Here is a 22,266-nt window from a genome sequence, read left to right on the forward strand (position 1 = left end):
AAATACCTTCTCCTGATAGTATGTGACAGATACTTCATCCATTCTTGAAGGAAGGGTCATTTTTTCTTATTAACACCAAGTCCCTTGTTTATTAGTGTTTTAATCACCATCTCCAAGTTTTCTAAATGTTCTTCGGTAAGAACTCCCTGAGACTCCTGTATCATCTATTAAATTTGTTGGTTATGGAATCCTCATGATTAAATGCTATAGGTATCTTTGATATTATGCTGGGGCAGAATTTATACTGAGGAATAATCTGTTACATTTTTAGAGGCCAAATGGTGTGCCACCACTTGTGGCCAAATGGTGTGTTAATGACCGTCACTGACTAGCTTTCTTTGTCGAGTCGCAATTAGAGGTATGTATCAATCAAACCCATCTTTGAATAGTACATGCCTGTACCTAATTTTTCCATTATATCTTGAGCTCTCAGGATTGGGTTCATATCAGTTACAGAATATGCATTTTAATTTATCACACAGCCATAGTTTCCCATTTGGTTTTTCCATCATGTCTTCATAAAGGGTCCAGTTATGCCATTTCCTTCTAACCTATCGAATTCTTGTTTGACCTTCTCACACATTGTATAAGGAATGGGTCTAGCCATGAAAAACTTGAGTACAGATGTAGGCTTGAAGGTGATACGCATCTGCTAATCTTCTGTACTTCCTGGGGTTTCACAGAACTGTATTCATTCTTTCTACAGTGTGTTACACACTCCTCTTTCTCATCTATTACCTTTATTTGATTTGCTGATTTCTAGTATGTAAACCCGAGTTTCTCAAAGAGCTTGAGTTCCGTGATGGTTGGCAGCCTTTGGAGACAAAGTCATGAATAGTGTTGCTTGTATTTTTACTATGAGCATTTATTGTACAGTGTCATTTTATTTTAATCAGTTGATCACTATAACTTGTCAGCATACCCTAGAATTTGCTCAGCTGAGGTGCTACAGTAAATTTATGAGTTGCACAACTAATTTATAGGTTTGGAAGAACTCGTATCTACTTGGAATTGTACACCATTTACTCCAGCATTTACAAGTACTGCTTTAGCGCCACTCAAAACTATTTTGTATATCCTATTACTGAGTCTTTCATCAGCACTTTCAGCGTCTTCCTTAACGGTATTATATTTAATGTTCCTATTTTTTGTACCCGTACTTTGTTTTGCCTATTATGATATTTATTTCTAATTAATTTTATATTGCTTCATTTATAGGGATGTTTTTGTATGTCTGCCTAATTGTCTCACCTTAAAAATTTCTGGGGCCTTGAAATTCTGTTTTGAAAATTTCATTTTTCCCATTATTTTGAGTCCTTTATACCAGGTGGTTATAGTTAAACATGTTATAATACAGAAACTAATTACTGTATTAGGACCAAACTTGGTAGCATTAATGTCAAAGACTTGAGGAAGAGAAACAATGCAGAATCAATTTAATTGAAACACTTTTAATGTGCTGCTATTGTACATCATACCATTGCATACCAGTACCGTTATTGCTACAAAAGGGAATCAATATGGCACCCATCAGTCTCTAGAAGAGTCTGAAAGTGCAGGATTGCATTCTTCACAGCACACCAAAGCATGTCTGTAGGTGTGCAGGCATAACTTTCTTGATATGCTGCGCTTCAGTTCAGCATACGTGTGAATGTTCCCCTGGAAAATCGTGTCCTTCAGGTAGCCCCACAACCAGAAATCACAGGGAGTGAGATCAGGTGATCAATCATTTCCAAATTTCTTTTGGAGAACCAGGTGAACTTTGCGAGTGATGTGTGGTGGGGCCCTGTCTCGCATAAAAACTGTTGAGTTCAATGCATCTTTCTTCTGTAGGGCAAGTGTACATGCTGGTGAAGCACATTGCAGTAACACTGGCCAGTCACACTGCATGTCTTTGGTCCTTGAGTGCCAACCTGTTCAAAAAAGAATGGGCCAATGATGAATGTAACCGTGGAGCCACACCATACAGTGACACGTACACTGTACAGAGGAATTCATGCACAGTGACTGGAGTTGAAGATCTCCACACTCTGCCATTCTGTGTGTTCACCTCACCCATCAGAGAAAATTGAGATTTGTCTGTCCATAGGACGGTCCAGGGCCAGCCCTCATCAACTTCAATCCTTGTGAGAAAGTAAAGAGCAAAGTCAACATGTCGTTGTGCGTTCTATGGTGCAAGCTACTGTATTATATGAGTCTTGTAATGATACCATTTGAGAATGATTTGAAGCACCTTCCGTACACTGGACCAAGGGATGTTCAATTGTCGTGACACAGCATGCGCACTGCCTGACCATTAGGAATTACACACATAGCAACAGTGATATTATTGACCTCGTGTGGTGCAACCAATTTTTGGCCTCTTCCTGGAGCAACTCCCTGTTATCCAGTTGATTTGAACTACCTCATCATGCTCCACACAGCAGGCAGTGAAAGAGGACCCTTCTATAATCCTTTCAGCTGGCAATATTCTCGAAGTGCAGCTGCATCATTACTGTTATTTTGGTTGTAGAGCTTCACCAATAATGCCCTGCTCCTTTTGTCCATGCTCATGTTGACATGTCAACAAGTGCGCTGCAACTGGTCAGGTGTGTGAGACTATGAATCATGATGACTGATCATGGCACCTGGTGACCATAGTTGGAACTGTACAGTGGCACTGTGATGCATGAAAATCGTGCACCCCATAGTCTGGACAGTAATGCTACAAAGTTTGGTACTCGTACGATAATTAGTTTTCATGCTGTAATGAATTAAAAAGGGGAAAGTTTAATTATAACCACTCGGTATTTGTTTTATCTGCTCAAAAACCTGAACAGTGCTTAAACGCTCTTCTAACGTTGGGTTACTTAACCTGATTAACTCATTTTTCAAACTAGCATCTGGAGCATGTACTATTAGCATCTCTCTTACTGCCACATGCCCATATAAAATATTACGTACAGGATTTTCATGTTTAATTTAGTCTCTGGTTGGACCCTGGAGCATAGCAACCCTTTCCTTAAGATTCTGACTGGGTTCCTTGTACACTTTGTAAACTCTATGACGTGCTGCCGCTACGAGTATTTTACTTTTGAAATATTTTTCCTTACACTCTGTGCAGCCTACTATGCTTGGGTCCTTGTCCAGAAACAACTGTTGAATTACAAGGTGTACAACTTTGCTTCTGCCATTTGCCTATAGGTAGCAACAACGGTAAGCAGCGGTCAAAAGAAACAGATCGCAGACATCAGGCAGTTAGCTTGGACCTCGGTCAACATAACCTCATTCAAACATTAGTCAATTTGTGTCTGCATCATAAAGTTGTTCTTGATTGAAAATGTCAGTTTACAAAACTAATTCTCATCATTTGTGGGAGGTGTTACTGTTTTGTTTCAGTATGAAGAAAACAGCAACTGAGTCTCATTAATTGCTCTCAGGTACGTGTGGTAAGGACACTATTAGTGAAAGAATGTGTCATGAGTGGTGTCAATGCTTCAAGAATGGTGATTTTAACGTGTAGACCGGCATAATGGTGGAAGAGAGAATGTTTTTGAAGATGCAGAATTGGAGACACTGCTGAGTGAAGACTCGCGTCAAACTCGATAAGAATTGGCACGATTAGTGAGAGTGATATAGCAAGCCATTTCAAAATGTCTCAAGGCTATGGGCATGATTCAGAAAGAAGGAACTTAGTTCCCACGTGAGCTGAAACCAAGAGACGTTGAACGGCGTGTGTGTGTTTGTGAACAGTGGCTTCAGAGGCAAAAATGGAAGTGATTTCTGCAACGCATTGCGACCAGGGACGAAAAATGGGTTCATTACGATCACCCTAAATGCAAAAAATCATGGGGCTATCCCGGCCATGCTTCCACATCGACGGCCAAACCGAATATTCACGGCTCCAGGATCTTGCTCTGCATTTAGTGGGACCAGCTCGACGCCATGTACTATGAGGTGTTAAAAACCAAGTGAAGCAATCACAGGTGCTCGTTATCAAATTCAATTAATGCGTTTGAGCAGAGCATTAAAAGACAAACAGCCGCAATACAGCAAGAGGCACGATAAAGTGATTTTGCAGCATGACTATGCTTGACCCCACATTGCAAAAGAGGTCAAAACGTACTTCGAAGTATTAAAATGGCAAGTTCTGCCTCACCCACCGTATTCTCCAGAGATTGCTCACTCTGACTATCACCTTTTTAGATCAATGGTGCATGGCTTGGCTGACCAACACTTACGATCTCATGAAGAAGTCACAAATTGGATCGCTTCAAAAGACGAACAATTTTTTTGACGTGGGGTTCGCACACTGCCCAAAAGTTGGGGGAAAGTAGTGGCAAGCGATGGAAAATACTTTGAATGATACATGTGTGACCAATTTGTTTCATTAAAGCCTCAAATGTTGGGGAAAAACTGCAGAAGCAAAGTTGTACACCTTGTACATTATAAATTTCATTTCTAGTGCTAGATAGGAAAAGGTATTTTGCATTGCCTTGCATGTTGTCCTCTGCTTTGTAAAATGTTGTTCCATGCAGGGAATGTAATTTATCCATTTTTCCTTCTTCTGGAAAAACAGGTGGGTCGCCAGAGGGGCTCTGATTTCTGTCCATGTTTTTCTTCACCTAGCTTGATGAGCATTCTTTCCTACCTGGTGCTAATAGTCTACAGCAGTGGCAGTGTTTGCGTCGTAATGTCAATTTCTTGTTCCATCTGAAATATACTAAGCACAGATTATTGCTATTTTACTTTTCTCCCTAGAAAAAATAGGTTAAACAGTGCACTTTTCTAAAAGGTTAAGCATAAAATGTTGAGCTGTGATAAATTGTCTTGATAGTATGACATCCTAATCATCTTGAGTCATTGATGCTTTTCAGAAACTGACCGAACTGCTTTAAGTCTGTTTTGTAGTCCGTACGGCCTCATTGCCAATACTTAAGATAGTGCACTTGCCTGTATGATTTCATAGCAAAAATGTAACTCTTGTAGTTACCCTTAATTGTCAACATGTATGTTGACAACACCACAAGGTGCCGCTGATAATGTAAACAGGGGTGCTACTCCCAAATAAACATAAGGCACAGATACCTGTAATCACAGCTACTGAAATGACTGCAGTTATATTTCTAAAACACACATCTGTTAAATGACACACAAACATTCAACTTCAAGAGATCGTTATACAATATTCCTGGCCTGTGACAGTCCTGTTCTGATGTGACATCAAAATTGGTGCACAATACAGCCTTGTGTACAGTGTAGGCACTACTGTGCTGATGTTGTGCATAGTCGAAGAGCTATAGAACCTTCTTTGAACAGGTCAGCTGTGATATATTGAAATGGTTGTGGTGATGACAACTGGAACTTTTAAACCAATGGGGCCTTGGCAGAATGCTTGCAGGAATGCACTCTCTAGCACACTCTGACTTATAACATGTTGTGCTGTGATACTAAGATCTGCACTACGTGTTCCCACATGATGCGTGATGTGAAACACAGCTCTGCTCTGCTAGTGATCTCTGTAGCAGGCCCCGATAATTTGCTGACAGACTTCCTTTGCCTGGCAAGTTGCCCATCCTTTGTATCTTGTGTTATTTGAAGAAAGTCTACTGTGAAGAAGTTGCAACTCATGGTCAAAACACCTTTGACCATGTAGTGGTTTTACGTAGGACCAGAATTGTCTAGGATACTCAACAAGATCGTTTGCTACCTTAATGATAGTGGAAGTAGTTGTACATTTCATGCACTGATCTTCTTATAAATGCACAAGTTTCTACTAGCCTCTGCATTTTCTCAGCATTTTCTGAATAGTGTTATTAAACCATCTTGGGTCTTTTCTGTCCTTAATCCATTTACTCAGTGCATACTTATCTAGAATACAATTAACAATAAGCTTAAACTTCGCCCATAACTACTGCATAACTATCATACTGGAACTAAGTGATGGATTTCTTAAGTTTAGTAACCGTTGTTACTATGATCACATTTTGGTCACTAATCCCCATCTCTGTATTGAACTGTTGATAAGATCAGGCCTGCTTGTAATTATGAGGTGTAAAATGTTACCATTGTGTGTGGCTTGCCGAAGTAAAGGCTCAAGCCAGTTTTTGGAGAAAGCATTCAGAACTACTTTTCAAGATAAGTCTGTCTGTACCACAGTCAACAAATACATGTGCATCTCAGTTGAGACTTCGTAGGTTTAATCATGTCAAACATATGTTGCATGATCGGGGTACTTCAGCACTGCTGAGCGGAGACATTCTTTGAATGGTTGTACAACTATCAGAGCAGAATCAATTGGCCAGTAGAAACATCTGATGATGAATATGAGTTCATGTAGACTGATTACTCATGCCCAGATAACTTCACAGTCTGACTCAATTTCAACCTCAATAGACATAGATATCGTCATTTCTCAGGTTTTGATAAATCATTCAGTGTTGTTAGATGTTTACTGTGACAAGTTTCTGTGCCCTGGACTGTATCAGCGCTATGTTTTAAACTGTTGTGCTGTCAACAGAATCTGAATCCCAAAGTGAATAAAATTGAGAATCAGTGTTCAGTTTATTAATGGTGGTTTGGGTTTGAAGAATTATTTAGTTTTAGCTAAAAAAACCTAAGGAATTCTGTTAATTAAAATACAAATTTTCTTAAATTAAATATATCCAAATAATGTAGCAAAATTTTTAAGGTGCAAATACTAAAGTATAACATATAAATTTATCAATGGAGTGTAGATTATCTGCAATTGAAATGTATGTAGATGAAGTACCAACTCTAAGAAAAGTATCGTACTATCATCATTTGCTATAGTATCAGCAGTTCACTGAATATAGTGATAATCTTGTGCATTGGCTTAGCATCATACTTCATATAATTGGCTGTGTTGTGTAGGGAATAAATCAAAATAATAAGTGACTACAGTATTACAGAATAGTTTGGGAAATATGAGAGCAAATATTACTAGTTAAATTTACTTACAGCTAAATGTTATTTTAATAGAACAGTCATAGAAATAGTAGAAATTAAAATACTTTCTGAAATGTCACACAACCTTGTTTTTCATAGATGCTGCTCATTTGTCTTTTCTTCTGGGACGATCACTATTACCTTCAGTAACATCACATTGTGTGTCTCATAACATATAACTATTGTGCTGTATTATCACCAAAATATTTGTCACAAAAAGAAACTCAATCTGCGTTCATCATTTCACGGTCTTTTACTACTTTCAAAAAATGAAATTTGTATACTTCTGTTTTCTAGGTTTACGTGCAATGTTTGCTGCTCGCTGCGAAGAGTATGTAACCCAAGTGGATGACTTACATTCTCAGTTAGCGGCTGCAGAGGAAGAAAAGAAAACTCTAAATCAGCTTTTACGGTTAGCTGTGCAGCAGAAACTTGCACTTACGCAACGCCTTGAGGAACTAGAGGTTTGTTTTAAGTTGAATTGGTATGCCTTGTGTTTAGTGCAATATTGTAGTGTGGTTGCTTTAAGGTTTTGTTTGTTGATATTATTTTCTGTATTTTGTAATTAACTACAGTGAGTCATTTTTAACATCCCCACCCTTTTCTCCTTCTTCATCTTTTTTTTTCTTCCTTATCTTTTTCACCTTCTTCACCTTTCTTTTGTTTCCTCTGCTTTATCAGAATCTTTTATAACGGAAAGTTGTGGACAGAATGTGAATAAAGGAAATCATAAGTTACCAGTTCAGTTGGTGAACACACAAACAAAACTGAAAACACTGCTAAGCTTTTCTACAATGCTCGAGTCAAGCTAAAGCGCCATGGCAATGTAGTCAAATGGTGCTATGTAACTGCACTGTGTGTGTGTGTGGTTGCTGTGTAAGAACACAAGCGTGAACATCCTAACTTTTGACACATTGCGGATTTATTGGTTATTTTTCTTTGAATACTGTTAAATGTAACGTAGATGCTGCTATCTGAAAGATGAGGCACTTAAATCTGCTGTGCTACTGCTCCTCTAGACTCCATGAAACTTGGCAACAGATTTGTGAACACACCTCCAGTTGCACGCGTTTTAAGGAACTTTTGTGCATGCGCAACTCTATGCTCCCTGGCCCAACATAGATCCTGCTAAATGAGAGCACACTCCTCAGATATGCTAATTCACTCACTATATAATGTAGTAAAATTAGATCGAACACCAATATATATGTTAAAGTTGTACTGACAGTAAACCTATTTTGTGAGTTTGTGAGTAAGTTACAGTATGTTAAGTTATGAATTTTATCATACAGTAATCCATTTGATTCTCGGTAAAATGTGGTTTGGCTCCCTGTTGAACACAGCTTCTTCTGCTGCCTAGTTTGCAGCCCTTCGCATTTGTTATCACCTTGGTGATGTTATGGTGTCTATTACCCCCCTATTACCCCCCATCAGTCTCTGAATGTGGTCCAGGAAGTGATTTTTCATGGGGACTTCATCCAGCAAATCTGGAGCAATGTTGCATTAATTTTGTTCGACGTTTGCAGAATGGTCATAAAGACAACCACACTGATAACAGTGCCTTTATCCTGGCTTTCGAGGGGTATCTTCCCAGAGAAGGTGAAGGTTATTACCAATGTGAAATGAAGCTGTACGTCCCATCACCCATGAGGTGCTTTTGTTGCTTGGGTCTTGTGCATACGTCTTCCCACAGGACAGCAGACCCTCTGTGTGGTGATCGTGGCCACCTACTCCATGAGGGCAGCCCCTGTGTTCTGCCACCTGTGTGTGTCACCTATCATGTCTGCCACTCTCCACACTTGCCAGATTTTCCAGTTTATAAGAAAGAGAAGAAGATACAAGAGTACAAGCAGTAAACTGCTTGAGAGGATTGGTATCTTCCGATTATGTTGGGTACTCAAATCTCTGGGCCTTTTGTCACCATATCAGTGTGACTTGCAGGGAGGATGATCTACAACTAAACATTTACTCAGATTGGAAACAACAGTCTGACAGCCTTTTACTAACCGCCAGCATCTTGTCACAGTCTTCTTTGATCTTCATAAGGCATATGACACAGCTTGGCACTGTCACATTTTAGTTACCCTCTATCGCTGGGACTTCCGCGGTCCTCTTCCAATTTTTATCTGCAAGTTTTTATCGCATTGGCTCTTCCAGGTTTGAGGTGACACTTCACTCAGAACGCCTTTGGATCCATCAGAACGATATCCCCCAGGGTTGTGTGTTAAGTGTCACACTCTTCCTCATTGCCATCAATCATCTTGTAAACTCTGTTGGACTTCTGGTTACCCCGGCATTGTATGTTGACAATTTTTGCATCTGTTGCAGCTCCCACACTGAACACTAGCCCCAAGATGCTATCCTATGGGCCTCTGCATTGGCCCTCTCTCATGGCTTCCAGTTTTTTCCCTCCAAATAGCGGGTTACACATTTTTGCCATCGACCCACATACACCCCAATCCAGAACTTTATTTAGGTGAACAGCACCTAGTGATCTAGCACAATCCCATTTCTTGGGCCTTGTTTTTGAAAAAAGCCAACCTGCCCAAAAATGGAATGATATCTGTTGTGCTAGTGCTCTCAGTAATAAACTCCTCTGGAAAGAAGTCCACTGTCTTACGCCGTCTATGCATAGGTCGTTCTAGACTCACCCATTGTCTTCTCTTGTGTGATGAGCCACTTCCAAAATGTGTCTGTGGGTGAGACTGACTGTGTGCCATGTATTGGTGGATTGTTCCCTTCTTCCAGATTCCTTGTCTTTAATGTTAGCAGACGATTCACAGGTGGTTGAACTGTCTGTCAGTTTCCCACATGAAAGTTTTCTAAATTTTCAGTTATAAACGTTTGCTGTACTCATGTAGTTGGGGCAGAGTTGTTGTGGCTGGGACCCCTCTCTGTGTTTTCTAGGTGTGGGACCCATGACCACTCTCCTGGGCAACAACTGATCTTTGATCCCTCTGTTTTCCCAGCTTTTAGATTTGACCTACCTTTCTGTGCCTTCTACTGTGTGTGTTTTTTGCTTCCTCGCTTAGTAGTTGGACCCCTTTGACTGGATCCACCCACTTTTAGTGAACTCCGTAACTTACCCAAGTAACTTTTGGATTGAGGGACTGATTTTCTCGCCGTTTGGTCCCATAGCTCCCCTCGATCAACTGATCAATTAGTAAGTCAAAACTGCTTCCAATCACATCAGAATGAATAAGTACAGGTACTGGTCCTGTATGGTTTTCAGTGGGTCTTACACCGTTCTTCCTGCAAAATAGTGGCAAGTTCAGGTAACAATGATGGAGGTGGACAGCGATCACACACCCACCTCTCCAAAATGGATCACAAAGCCTCAATAATAGTGACTGTGGTGGCCAGGGGAGAAGCGACGGTCCATCGGCGTGCTCACCAAACCAGTCCTGGATGATGCGACCTGTGTGAACAGGCACTCTGATGTCTTGGAACAAAGCGTCACCATTGGGGAACAAATGTTGTACTGTGGTATGGATCCAGTCAGCAAAAATGGTCTTATAATTCTTGGCAGTAATGCAATCTTGCAAAATACTCATGAGGCTCGTTGATTACCACCATGACTGCCCAAATAATCACCAAACTCCTGCAGTGTTTCACTCTGGGCAGCAAGCAGTCTGCATCATAGGCCTGTGATGGCATACATCAGATGTAAACTTGGCCAGAAGTTGGAAACGGTATGAAACAAGACTCATCCAACTGAATGACTCTCTTCCATTGCTCTATAGTCCAGGTTTTATGTTTTCTTAGTCTAGGTATTTACATCACTGACATGTGGTTTTGGAATTCCAGCCCACCATGCGATTTCCATCTTATGGAGCTCCATTTGTACTATTTTGGTGCTGACAGGGTTTGTAAGTGCAATATTCAGTTCTGCAGGGATTTTTGCAACTGCCGTCCTCTTTATTTTTCATCACAATCCTCTTCAATGACTATGTATCATGATCACTCAACACACACTTTTATGCACATTGTGACTTCGCGGATGTTTTTTTTCTGCTTTTCCTGCATGCATTATGGTTCTTCAATATGGTGTGTCTTGAAACACCAAACACTTCAGTTACCTTGGGCACAGAGGTACCCATACTATGAGTGCCAACAGTTTGCCCGCATTCGAATTCCCATAGCTCCAGCATAACAAAATTTTTAAATTTATGTCCATTAGGCGTGCTGTTTCTTTGGATTCTATATATTTTTTTAATATATTTCTATACATGCGGGGATGTTGCAGGAGCATTCCCAGAAAACTAAATATGAAACTATTGAAAAGCAAATTTGATGTGTTGGAAATAGAAGTTTCATAAAGCAGACTTAAAAAAACTGCTTCTAGAATACCTACTGCAATTGTCTGCAATAAATATTATATTTTTATGGATAGAGCAGTTTTTTTTTTATGTGAAAACATTAGCTGGTGGACTGACAAACTGTTTGAATTATGTTGTAAATCTTGTGCAGTTACAGAACTTCTGTTACATGTGTATATCCTCCAAGAAATGAATCTAAATCTGCAGTTTAGCTGAAGCTGGAAATAAAATGATTGAGGAGAAGGAATGAAAACAAAATGGAGTGAAGATTAATTTGAGGGAGATGCATAATCATTATTTACAGGAGTTCAAACAGTGCTTGCCCTTGTAGACTTTCTTAATCTTGTTTATTTACATATGTTGAACTTCACTTTCTTTTGAACTGTTGTGTATAAGTAAAATTTTTAGTGGGATTTTCTTCATATACATTGATTTTATGTGATGTGCTTGCGTTGGAAGATTAAGTGTGGTGCAGTTTCTTCCTACACAGTCTGCACTTAGGAACTTGTCATTGGGAGCTCCATTGTTAGGTGGGTGGTGGAGCCTGTTAGGGATATGGAAGCTAAGGACAGGAAGAAAGCCATTGTGCACTCCGTGTGCATACCGGGGGGAGTCATCCAAGTTGTGGAAAGGGTCCTTCCGGGTGCCATGTAGGGCACAGGGTGCAGCCAACTGCAGGTGGTGGCTCATGTCGGCACTAATTACGTGTTTCGCTATGGATCAGAAGAGAGTCTCTCTTGTTTCCGGCAGCCATCTGAGATTCTGTCTGGTTTCCAGCAGCTATCTGAGTTGGTGAAGACTGTCAGTCTTGCTAGCGAGATGAAGGCAGAGCTCACCATCTGCAGCATCATCGACAGCACCAATTGCGGACCTTTGGTACAGAACCAAGTGGAGGGTCTGAATCAGAGGCTCAGACGGTTCTGTGACCTTGTAGGCTGCAGATTCCTTGACTTGCGCCATATGGTGGTGGGGTTTCGATTTCCGCTAAATAGGTCAGGTGTCCACTACACACAGGAGGTGGCTACATGGGTAGCAGGGGCTGTGTGGTGTGAACTGCGCAGTTTTTTAGGTTAGACAGTCTTGGGAAAGATCAAAAAGGGCTCCAGTCTCAAAGGGTACAGGGCAAAGAAATGACGAGAATCAACCAAGCACCAGTCAGTATTGTAGTTGTAAATTGTCGTAGCTGTGTTGGAAAAGTACCAGAGCTTCAAGTGCTGATAGAAAGCACTGAAGCTGAAATCGTTATAGGAACAGAAAGCTGGCTAAAGCTGGAGATAAATTCTGCCGAAATTTGTCCAGAGGCGCAAACCGTGTTCAGAAAGGATAGATTAAATAAAGTAGGTGGTGGTGTGTTTGTGTCTGTTGGTAGTAGTTTATCATGTAGTGAAGCTGAAATAGATAGTTCCTGCGAATGACTGTGGGTGGCGGTTATACTCCACAGCTGTAGCAAAATAATAATTGGCTCCTTCTACTGACCCCCCAACTCAGATGTTATAATAGCTGAACAGTTCAAAGAAAACTTGAATCTTATTACAAATAAGTACCCCACTCATACAGATATAATTGGTGGAGACTTCAGTCTACCCTTGATTTGTTGGCGAAAATACATGTTCAAAGCCGGTGGTAGTCAGAAAACATCCTCAGAAATTGTACTAAATGCTTTCTCTGAGAATTACTTTGAACAAGTAGTTCATGAGCGCACATGAAATGTAAATGGTTGCGAAAACACATTTGATCTCTTAGCCACAAATAATCCTGATCTAATAGAGAACGTCATGACGGATACAGGGATTAGTGAACACAAGGTCATTGTAACGAGGCTCAAAACCATATCAATCAAAACCACTAAAAATAAATGTAAAATATATCTATTTAAACAGCAGATAAAAATTCGCTTGATGCCTTCCTAAAAGAGTGTAATCATTCCTTCCAAGCTAATTATGTACGTGTAGGCCAGATATGGCTCAAATTCAAAGATACAGCCATAGATAGCGTCATACTGCATAAGTTAATAAGAGACGGGACTGATACACCATGGTACACAAAACACGTCAGAACACTGTTAGAGAAGCAACGAAAAAAGCATGCCAAATTCAGGAGAATGCAAAATCCCCAAGACTGGCTAAGTTTCACGGAAGCTCAAAATTTAGTGTGGATGTCAATGCGAGATGCTTTTAATAGTTTCCACAGTGAAACATTGTCTCAAAATATGGTAGAAAACCCAAAGAGATTCTGGTCGTATGTAAAGTACAGGTGTTGTGAAACAACTCAAATCACTTAAGAAAGGAAGTCTTCCGGTCCAGATGGTATACCAGTCAGGTTCCTTTCAGAGTATTCAGACACAATAGCACCTTTCTTAGCAATCATATACAGCCTCTCACTCGACGAAAGGCCTGTTCTTAAAGACTGGAAAGTAGTACAGGTCACATCAATATTCAAGAAAGGAAATAGGAGTAACCCATTGACCTCAATTTGCAGTAGAATTTTGGAGCATATACTGTACTCTAACATTTTGAATCACCTTGAAGAAAATGACTTACTGATACATAATCAACACGGATTCAGAAAATATCATTCTTGTGCAACACAGCTGGCTCTTTATTCCCATGAAGAAATGAGTGCTGTCGACAAGGGATCTCAGATCAATTCTATATTCCTAGATTTCCAGAAGGCTTTTAATGCCGTTCCTCACAAGCGACTATTAATCAAATTGCATATGTATAGAGTATCATCTCAGTTGTGTGACTGGATCCATGATTTCCTCTCAGAGAGGTCACAGTTTGTAGTGATGGATGGTAAATCATCGAGTAGAACAGAAGTGATATCTGGCGTTCCACAAAGTAGTGTCATAGGCCCTCTGCTGTTCCTGATTTACATGATCTGAGCAGCCCCCTTAGATTGTTTGCAGATGACACTGTAATTTACCGTCTAGTAAAATCACCAGACGATCAATTCCAATTACAAAATGATCTAGAGAGAATTTCTGTATGGTGCAAAAAGTGGCAATTGGCACTAAACAAAGAAAAGTGCGAGGTCATCCACATGGGTATTAAACGAAATCCGATAAATTTTGGGTATACGATAAATCGCACAAATCTAAGGGCTGTCAATTCGACTAAATACCTAGGAATTACAATAATGAGCAACTTAAATTGGAACGACCACAAAGATAATATTGTGAGAAAGGCAAAACAGAGACTGTGCTTTGTTGGCAGAACACTTACAACATGCGACAAACCCACTAAAGAGACAGCCTACATTGCACTTGTCTGTCCTCTGCTGGAATAGTGCTGTGCGGTGTGGGATCCGTACGAGGTAGGATTGACAGAAGACATCATTAAAGTGGAAAGAAGGGCAGCTCGTTTCATGTTATCGCGCAATAGGGGCGAGTTGAGGTGGCAATCACTGAAACAAAGGTGGTTTTCTTTGCAGCAATATCTATTTATGAAATTTCAATCACCAACTTTCTCTTCTGAATGTGAAAATATTTTGTTGACACCCATCTACGTGGGGAGAAATGATCATCATAATAAAATAAGAGAAATCTGAGCTCGAATGGAAAGATTTAGGTGTTCCTTTTTCCCATGCACCATTCGAGAGTGGAATGGTAGAGTAGTAGTATGAAAATGGTTCGATGAACCCTCTGCCAGGCACTTAAGTATGAATTGCAGAGTAACTATGTAGATGTAGATGGACTTCTTTCCCTATACCCACTGTATGGAAGTATTTTCTGAAGTTCCTATGACCAATCATTAATCCTACCACGAGTTTAATCTTCCTTCTTTTCAAGCCCAGGGTTGTAGAAGTTCTCTTAAAACATTGTTTTGACATCATTAGCTGGTTATGTCATTGCTTTTTGGTTCTTATCCCAGTATTGTGCATGCTGCTTCCTGACCCAGGTACATATTTTTGATTTTACCATCACTTTATCGATATCAGTTTGTGTGTTCTTAAATAATATCCTGATTCAGTCTTCCAGTGCTTTCTACTTTAATTTTTTTTTCATTTTTCAAGATGCATTGAAGCAGCTAGATGCTATTGCCTAGTCACCTGGCATTTCCCCTACCATTCCCATGTCTACCACAATCATTAGATTAGTGAGAGATTCTAGATATCATAAAAGTTTCGTAGTTTTAGACTGTATGCTATTGCTGCCCCTAGTGTAACCCAAAGATGTAATGGAGACGTGTTTAGCATGGTCTCCATCCCAACAATGGACATGTTGCTAATTCTGCCTGTTGTGGCTAAGCAGGTCAGTCTCCACTACTTCCCAAACTACTTAGCAGCCACTGTCTGTTCTACTTTATTCCACCATACTGTAGTCCTATAAATTATCACAGTTTTATTACAGAGGTTTATATCCAATACATGTTCCTGGAACTTGGACACAGAGCTGCACTGAAATGTTTAATTTGTTTATTTTGGGTCTTCTCTATCTCGTTGTGTAATATACTCTCTGTGGTTACCTGTTTCATAAAATTAATTGCTATCTGAACTGGCTAATAAAAGCCACATAACTGTGCTTCTGGTCTTCTCGTTCACAGTATCATCAATGCTAGAGGCTGAAAGAAAACTGGTATCCTTGATTTTCTGTATTGAGTGACAATATTTCTTCTTTCAACACCAATCTATTCAAACTTATTATGCATTGAGATAATTATCATCAGATATGTATATTAAAGTTGAATCACAAATCTTTGGATACAAATATCTTGTACAATGAGAATACTTTCTGGTGATCAAAATGACCAAGAATGGAAGTTAGAATGACAATTCTTCAAACTTCTTTTTTCCTTGCTTCTGTTGCATCACTATTGTTATTGTGAGTGCCGTTCTTTTGTAGCTGCAACACACCTCCAGGCCCTGAGGTCTAGGAACAAGCAGCCCCAGCAGTTGGACATGCTAAACTCGTCGTTGTGTCTTGCAGATATGCTGCAACACTGTATCCCGCAAAAAAAAAAAAAAAAAAAAAAAAAAAAAAAAAAAAAAAAAAAAAAAAAATGCTATCAGAAACTTAACTACTAATAAAATCATTCATTAAATCTCACAATCATCTTTGATGGGTTAGAAGGACTGAGAATGTAACCCATCATTTTCCCTAGATGCCATCCTCTCCCTTCCCCCCTTACTCCCTCTGAAGCTACCTTCTTGCATTTTTGTTATACACAGGTGTAGCAAATTTTATGATTTTGTGCTATATTTAGGATTAATAACAATAAAGCATGACTGGACAGCTGAACATTCAAGTGAACTGTATTGAGATAAAATATTACCCATAACAAATTAAATCTATCATTGTAGTAAATAAATTACAAGTTATATAAACTGTCTACAATAACTGAACGTAAAATGAAATCTATGCCGTATAGATGTTCGTCGCAACTATGGTACATTTGTTTTAGTGTGACATTTAATAAAGAACAGATGTATTTGTTCCTCATAAATTATTAATAGTGCATAAATTACTAACTAGAAATAAAAGAAAAAAGGGCTCCAACTAAGAGTTGAAAAAAATGTCTCTTTCCAGATACTTTGTTAATATTATAATTTTACTTTGCGTTTCCTTGATTTGAGCAAAGCAAACTGATTGATTATGCCACTGAAGACCAATTGAGAAGCTGTGTTGTATTCTATAGACAAGATAGCAAAATTTGACATCTAGTTACGGCCATAGTTGACTTTCATTTGTTGAAACTGTGTTCACAAGATGCCACAATCACTGACATTGTCATAAATATAATAAAAGCTGCATCCAAAAAGCCGTGTCAGTGCTTTTCATCAGCTGTTGCAACTGGAACTTGACAGCAGCTACACTATGGGATCTAAAGTATCCGGACACCCCCACAAACATGTTTTTCATATTAGGTGCACTGTGGTGCCATCTACTTCCAGGTACTCCATATCAGTGACCTCAGTAGTCATTAGATATCATGAGAGAGCAGAATGGGGTGCTAAGCGGAACTCACAGACTTCTAATGTGGTCAGGTGATTAGTTGTCACTCATGTCATATGTCTGTACGCGAGATTTCCACACTCCTAAACATCCCCAGGTCCACTGTTTCCGGTGTGATAGTGAAGTGGAAACATGAAGGGACATGTACAGCACAAAAGCGTACAGGCCGACCTTGTCTGTTAACTGACATAGACCGCCGACAGTTGAAGAGGGTAGTAATGTGTAATAGGCAGACATCTATCCAGACCATCACACAGTAATTCCAAACTGCATCAGGATCCACTGCAAGTACTATGACAGTTAGGCGGGAGGTGAGAAAACTTGGATTTCATGGTCTAGTGGCTGCTCATAAGCCACACATCATGCCCGTAAATGCCAAATGACACTCCACTTGGTGTAAGGAGCGTAAACACTATTGAACAGTGGAAAAACATTGTGTGGAGTGACAAATCATGCTACACAATGTGGCGATCCGATGGCAAGGTGTGGGTATGCCGAATGCCCGGTGAACATCATCTGCTACCGTGTGTAGTGCCAACAGTAAAATTCGGAGGTGGTGGTGTAATGATGTGGTCATGTTTTTCATGTAGGGGGCTTTCACCTCTTTTTTGTTTTGCGCCTCACTATTACAGCACAGCCCTACATTGATATTTTAAGCACTTTCTTGCTTCCCACTGTTGAAGAGCAATTCAGGGATGGCGACTGCATCTTTCAACATGATCGAGCGCTTGTTCAGAATGCACGGCCTGTAGCTGAGTGGTTATGTGACAGTAACATCCCTGTAATGGACTGGCCTGCACAGAGTCCTAACTTGAATCCTATAGAACACCTTTGGGATGTTTTGGAATACCAACTTCATGCCAGGCCTCACCAACAGACATCAATACCTATCCTCAGTGCAGCACTCTATGAAGAATGGGTTTCCATTCCCCAAGAAGCCTTCCAGCACCTGACTGAATGTATGCTTGCGAGAGTAGAAGCTGTCGTCAACGCTAAGGATGGGCCGACACAATACTGTATTCCAGCGTTACTGATTGAGTGCACCACAAACTTGTAAGGCATTTTCAGCCAGATGTCCGTATACTTTTGATCACATAGTGTATTTCATCGACTAGCTCTGGTCCTGGGTTCGATTCTCGGCTGGGTTGGAGATTTTCTCTGCTCAGGGACTGGTTGTTAGTGCTGTCCTCATCATGTCATCATCATCGTCTCATCCATGACAGTTGCCAGATTGGGTTGTGAAAAAATTGGACTGTTTAAAAATTGGGACTTGGTATGGGCACTGATGACCATGCAGTTGAGTGCCCCACAAACCAAACCATCATCATCATCATCATCATCATTATTGACTAGCTCTGCCGTACCAATATCTCTGCTATATTTAGCCTCAAAACCCACTGCACATTATCAAGGTAAGATACTGAGCTATCACTTCAAGCATATCTTGATTGGAAATAAAAGTGAAATTAAACCGCAACAAGTGGTTTAAAATCCATGAGCTTTTTGCAGAGTACTTTTCACCCACTGTCAAGTGGTGATTGCCTTTTTTGTTTACATCTACGATCCTTATATAGCCACACTGCCATCTGTGAATCACTGCTGCCTGCTCCAATGACCTATATATTAATGTTCCCGTTGCGCGACCGCTGCACCTGCTTCAACCTTCCAATGGCCAGGTCCCATGCTGTGCTTAACTGTAGACCATTGTCTTTATTGAGGGTGTTGTCAAAAATTTTTATGTCGGTTGCTTGTTTAATTATGCTCTTGCAGAAAGTGCTAGTCAATGTGATAATTGAGGTCTCTTCAAATACAGTAAAATGCCTGTTTTTTAGAGCATGCTCTGGTATTGAAGGCAAAAGCATCTGTCGTGGTCAATTCAGTGCTGTTCAGTAGTATGCACAGTTTGTCTGATATGAAACTATCCAGTCTCACATGGTATTTTATATACTTTTTGTGTTCTGAGGCATACATCGTCTTTCACAGGCCTCATGAGTTGTTGAATTTTTGTTGGAGCCGTGAAGACAGAACTGATTTTATGCCTCATTTGGAGATGGCTAACGTTTGCTGTTACTGAGCCACAGAATGCTGAAAATGCAAGCTTCAAGTACTCTTCAGTGTCCTTCTGCTTCCTTGTTTTTGGAAAGATGGCATGTGAAATCCGGCATTTGTTATAGCCGCTTTACTTACTTACTTACTTACTTTCTATCAGTGGTTCAGTTGCTTCAGCAGGTTTTCAGTGTCTGAGATGGCTTGCACTCAACGCACCAAGGTCTTCGGAACTGAATGTCTCTGCAATGAATGCTGATAAGTTAGTGTGTAGATATCGGTCCATGTGGATGGGTTTCTGGTAAACAATGTGGTTGAGACACCCATTTGCTTTAAGGTGGACGCAGGCGTCAAGGAATGGAAAGACAAGGCACCATTAGTCTCTACTTCCATTGTGAACTTGACAATGTTAGGGATATTGTAGATGTGGTCCAAGAATTCTCTCAGCTTTTCATGTCCATGAGACCAGACACTGAACGTGTCATCGACAAAATGATAAAAGCAACTGGGCTTTGCAGGAGCCACGTCCAGGGCAATGTCCTCAGAGTGCTCCATAAACAGTTTGATTGTAACTGGAGCTTTTGGGCTCCCCAATTCTATGCCATCCATTTGATTAAAATAATTTCCATCATACAAAAAAATGCAATTTTGGCAGAGTGTGGTTAAATAAATCCTCAACAGTGCCACATAATAACTGGGAGAGCATATATCTGCAATAGAGGTTGGGAACGCACATGAATAATGACACCAGGCCAAAGCTGACCATGATGCATCCTCCTCCAAGACACAGGCATTTAATTTGACTGACACAAAGATTTGGTTGATGCTGGATTATGTATCAAAACTTTTCATGGGATGCAACATCTAGAATAATGAGGAAGATGTTGGAGCTTCTCAAGTGTTCTTAACTGGAAGAGAATGTTATTAAAAATCTCTCTTGAATATGTCAACCACCTGCATTCTGTGGCCTTCCAATGGTTCACGAGAAGAACAAAGCTCTATGTCTTATTGTGAGCAGCATTGGATCGCTGACTTAACAGACTCACAAAATATCTGGCCAGCCTCCTTGATCTCCACATTGATCGTTGTGTGCATCATGTCAAGAATATGACTGACTTCATCAGCTGCATTAATTCCTGCATCTTCGAGAAGGAGATACTATGGTCAACTTTGATGTGATGCTATTTATTCAAGCACATACCCATCTATGATTCCATAGATCTGCTTTCCAACTTTTTTGATGGCACTTTTGTCGATTTATTCAGGCACATTCGGACGTCGTCATATTTTTTGTATGATAGAGAATATTTTAATCATACAGATGGCATTGTGATGGGGAGCTCATTAGCTCCAGTTATAGTCAACCCATTGATGGAGCACTTTGAGGACATTACCTTGGACACGACTCCTCCAAAGCCTCGTTGATTTATCATTATGTCAATGGCACATTTGCTGTCTGGTCTCATGGTCATGAATAGCTGGGAGAATTCTTGGACCACATCAACAATACCCAAAACATCAAGTTCATGATGGAGGTAGAGACTGGTGCTGCCTTGCTTTTCTTGGTGTCCTCATCTGGCATAAAGCAAATTGATGTTTCAGCTACAGTTTCTTCTGGAAACCCACCCACTAATATCGGCACACTAACAGTTACCACCATTTGTCACAGAAACAGTCTGTTCTGAGGACCTTGGTGCATCGAGCGGAAGCCATCTTACGTGCTGAAGACCTGCTGGAGGAACTGGGCCACTTACAGAAAGTATTTAAGGAAAACAGCTACATCAACCACCAGATGTCGCAAGCCATCTTTCCAAAAACACAGAAGCAGAAGGACCCCAAGGAGGACTTGAAGAAGCTTCTTAGCATTTTGTGGCTCAGTAACAGGAAAGTTTTGCCAACTCCTAAAAAGAGAGAAAATCTGTTTTTTCTTCAGGGCTCTAAAAAAAATAATTGACAACTCATGAGGCATGTGAAAGATGATGTAGGCCTCAGAAGGCCAGGAGTGTATAAAATATCATGTGGATGTGGACAGTTTCATGCGTACTCCTGAACAGCAGTACATGAGAGATGCTTTTGCTTTCAGTACCCTGAGAAACCAGTGATATTGTATTGCATTTGCAGTGACATCAGTTATTACACAGACTAGTAGTTTATGGGATAGCATAATTAAAGAAGCGACTGAGATAAAAGTTCGTGATGACTTCATCAATAAAGATAGTGACCTACAGTTACACATGGCATGGGATCCAACCATCGGAGAGCTGAAGCAGGTGCAGTGGGTGCACAGGGAAACATTACCTTATGTGGTATTGGAGCAGGAGCAAGCAACAGTGATGCCACAGAAGGCAGCACCACTATATAAGGACAGTAGCAGCAGAGGGGGGAGGGGGGGGGGGGGCAAAAAATCGATACGTCAATACTGGTCACCACTAGACATCAGCTGAGGACAAGGTCAAAAGCTCGTGGATTTTAAACCTCGACACAGCTGGAAGCTCGTGAGAATTTTATAATATGTGAAATCTGCTTTCCATTTCAGTTATTTGTGTATCAAGTGCTTTGAAGCAATCCGGCTGTAACAACATCACTGCTATCATTTGACAAAAATCAGCAAAAAGTGGAAGCTTTCAGTCAAATAGTGTGTTTGCTTCAGCAGATGCTCACTGACCTTTGAGATCCTACAATATTCTAGCTAAGTTGTAGCAAGAATTCCGTTGTTGAACGTGATCGAGCTGTGTAAGCAGCAGCTGTTGTCACATAAACTACATTATTGATAGTCATGTATTTGATAACAGTAATTTTTTTTGTGATGCTTCTCGGACAAAATGACACTGTGAGAACAGTTCGCGTTTCCACTTGCAGAGAAATGCTTCCTTCTCAGGGGTAGAAAGACAGGAACACAAGGTGTAGAAGAATGCTCATTGTACTCCCAGTTAGTTCTTAAACCATCTTTCTTTTTTGTTTTCTTTCTGGTCAGTTTGTGTGTCCCTTCTGTGCTTGCAC

The 22,266-nt window shown here is 40.3% G+C and overlaps 1 protein-coding gene across 1 annotated transcript in view; it reads left to right on the forward strand.

Moving 5' to 3' along the window:
- The window catches only part of LOC124615479 (protein bicaudal D), a 121,116-nt gene that overhangs the window by 79,741 nt on the left and 19,109 nt on the right, over positions 1–22,266 (forward strand). Inside the window, exon 12 of the mRNA XM_047143403.1 lies at positions 7,246–7,412. Coding sequence (XP_046999359.1) covers positions 7,246–7,412 — 167 coding nt within the window. The remainder of the gene's footprint in view (positions 1–7,245; positions 7,413–22,266) is intronic.

This window comes from Schistocerca americana, chromosome 5, assembly GCF_021461395.2.
Source record: "Schistocerca americana isolate TAMUIC-IGC-003095 chromosome 5, iqSchAmer2.1, whole genome shotgun sequence".
Lineage (NCBI taxonomy): Eukaryota > Metazoa > Arthropoda > Insecta > Orthoptera > Acrididae > Schistocerca > Schistocerca americana.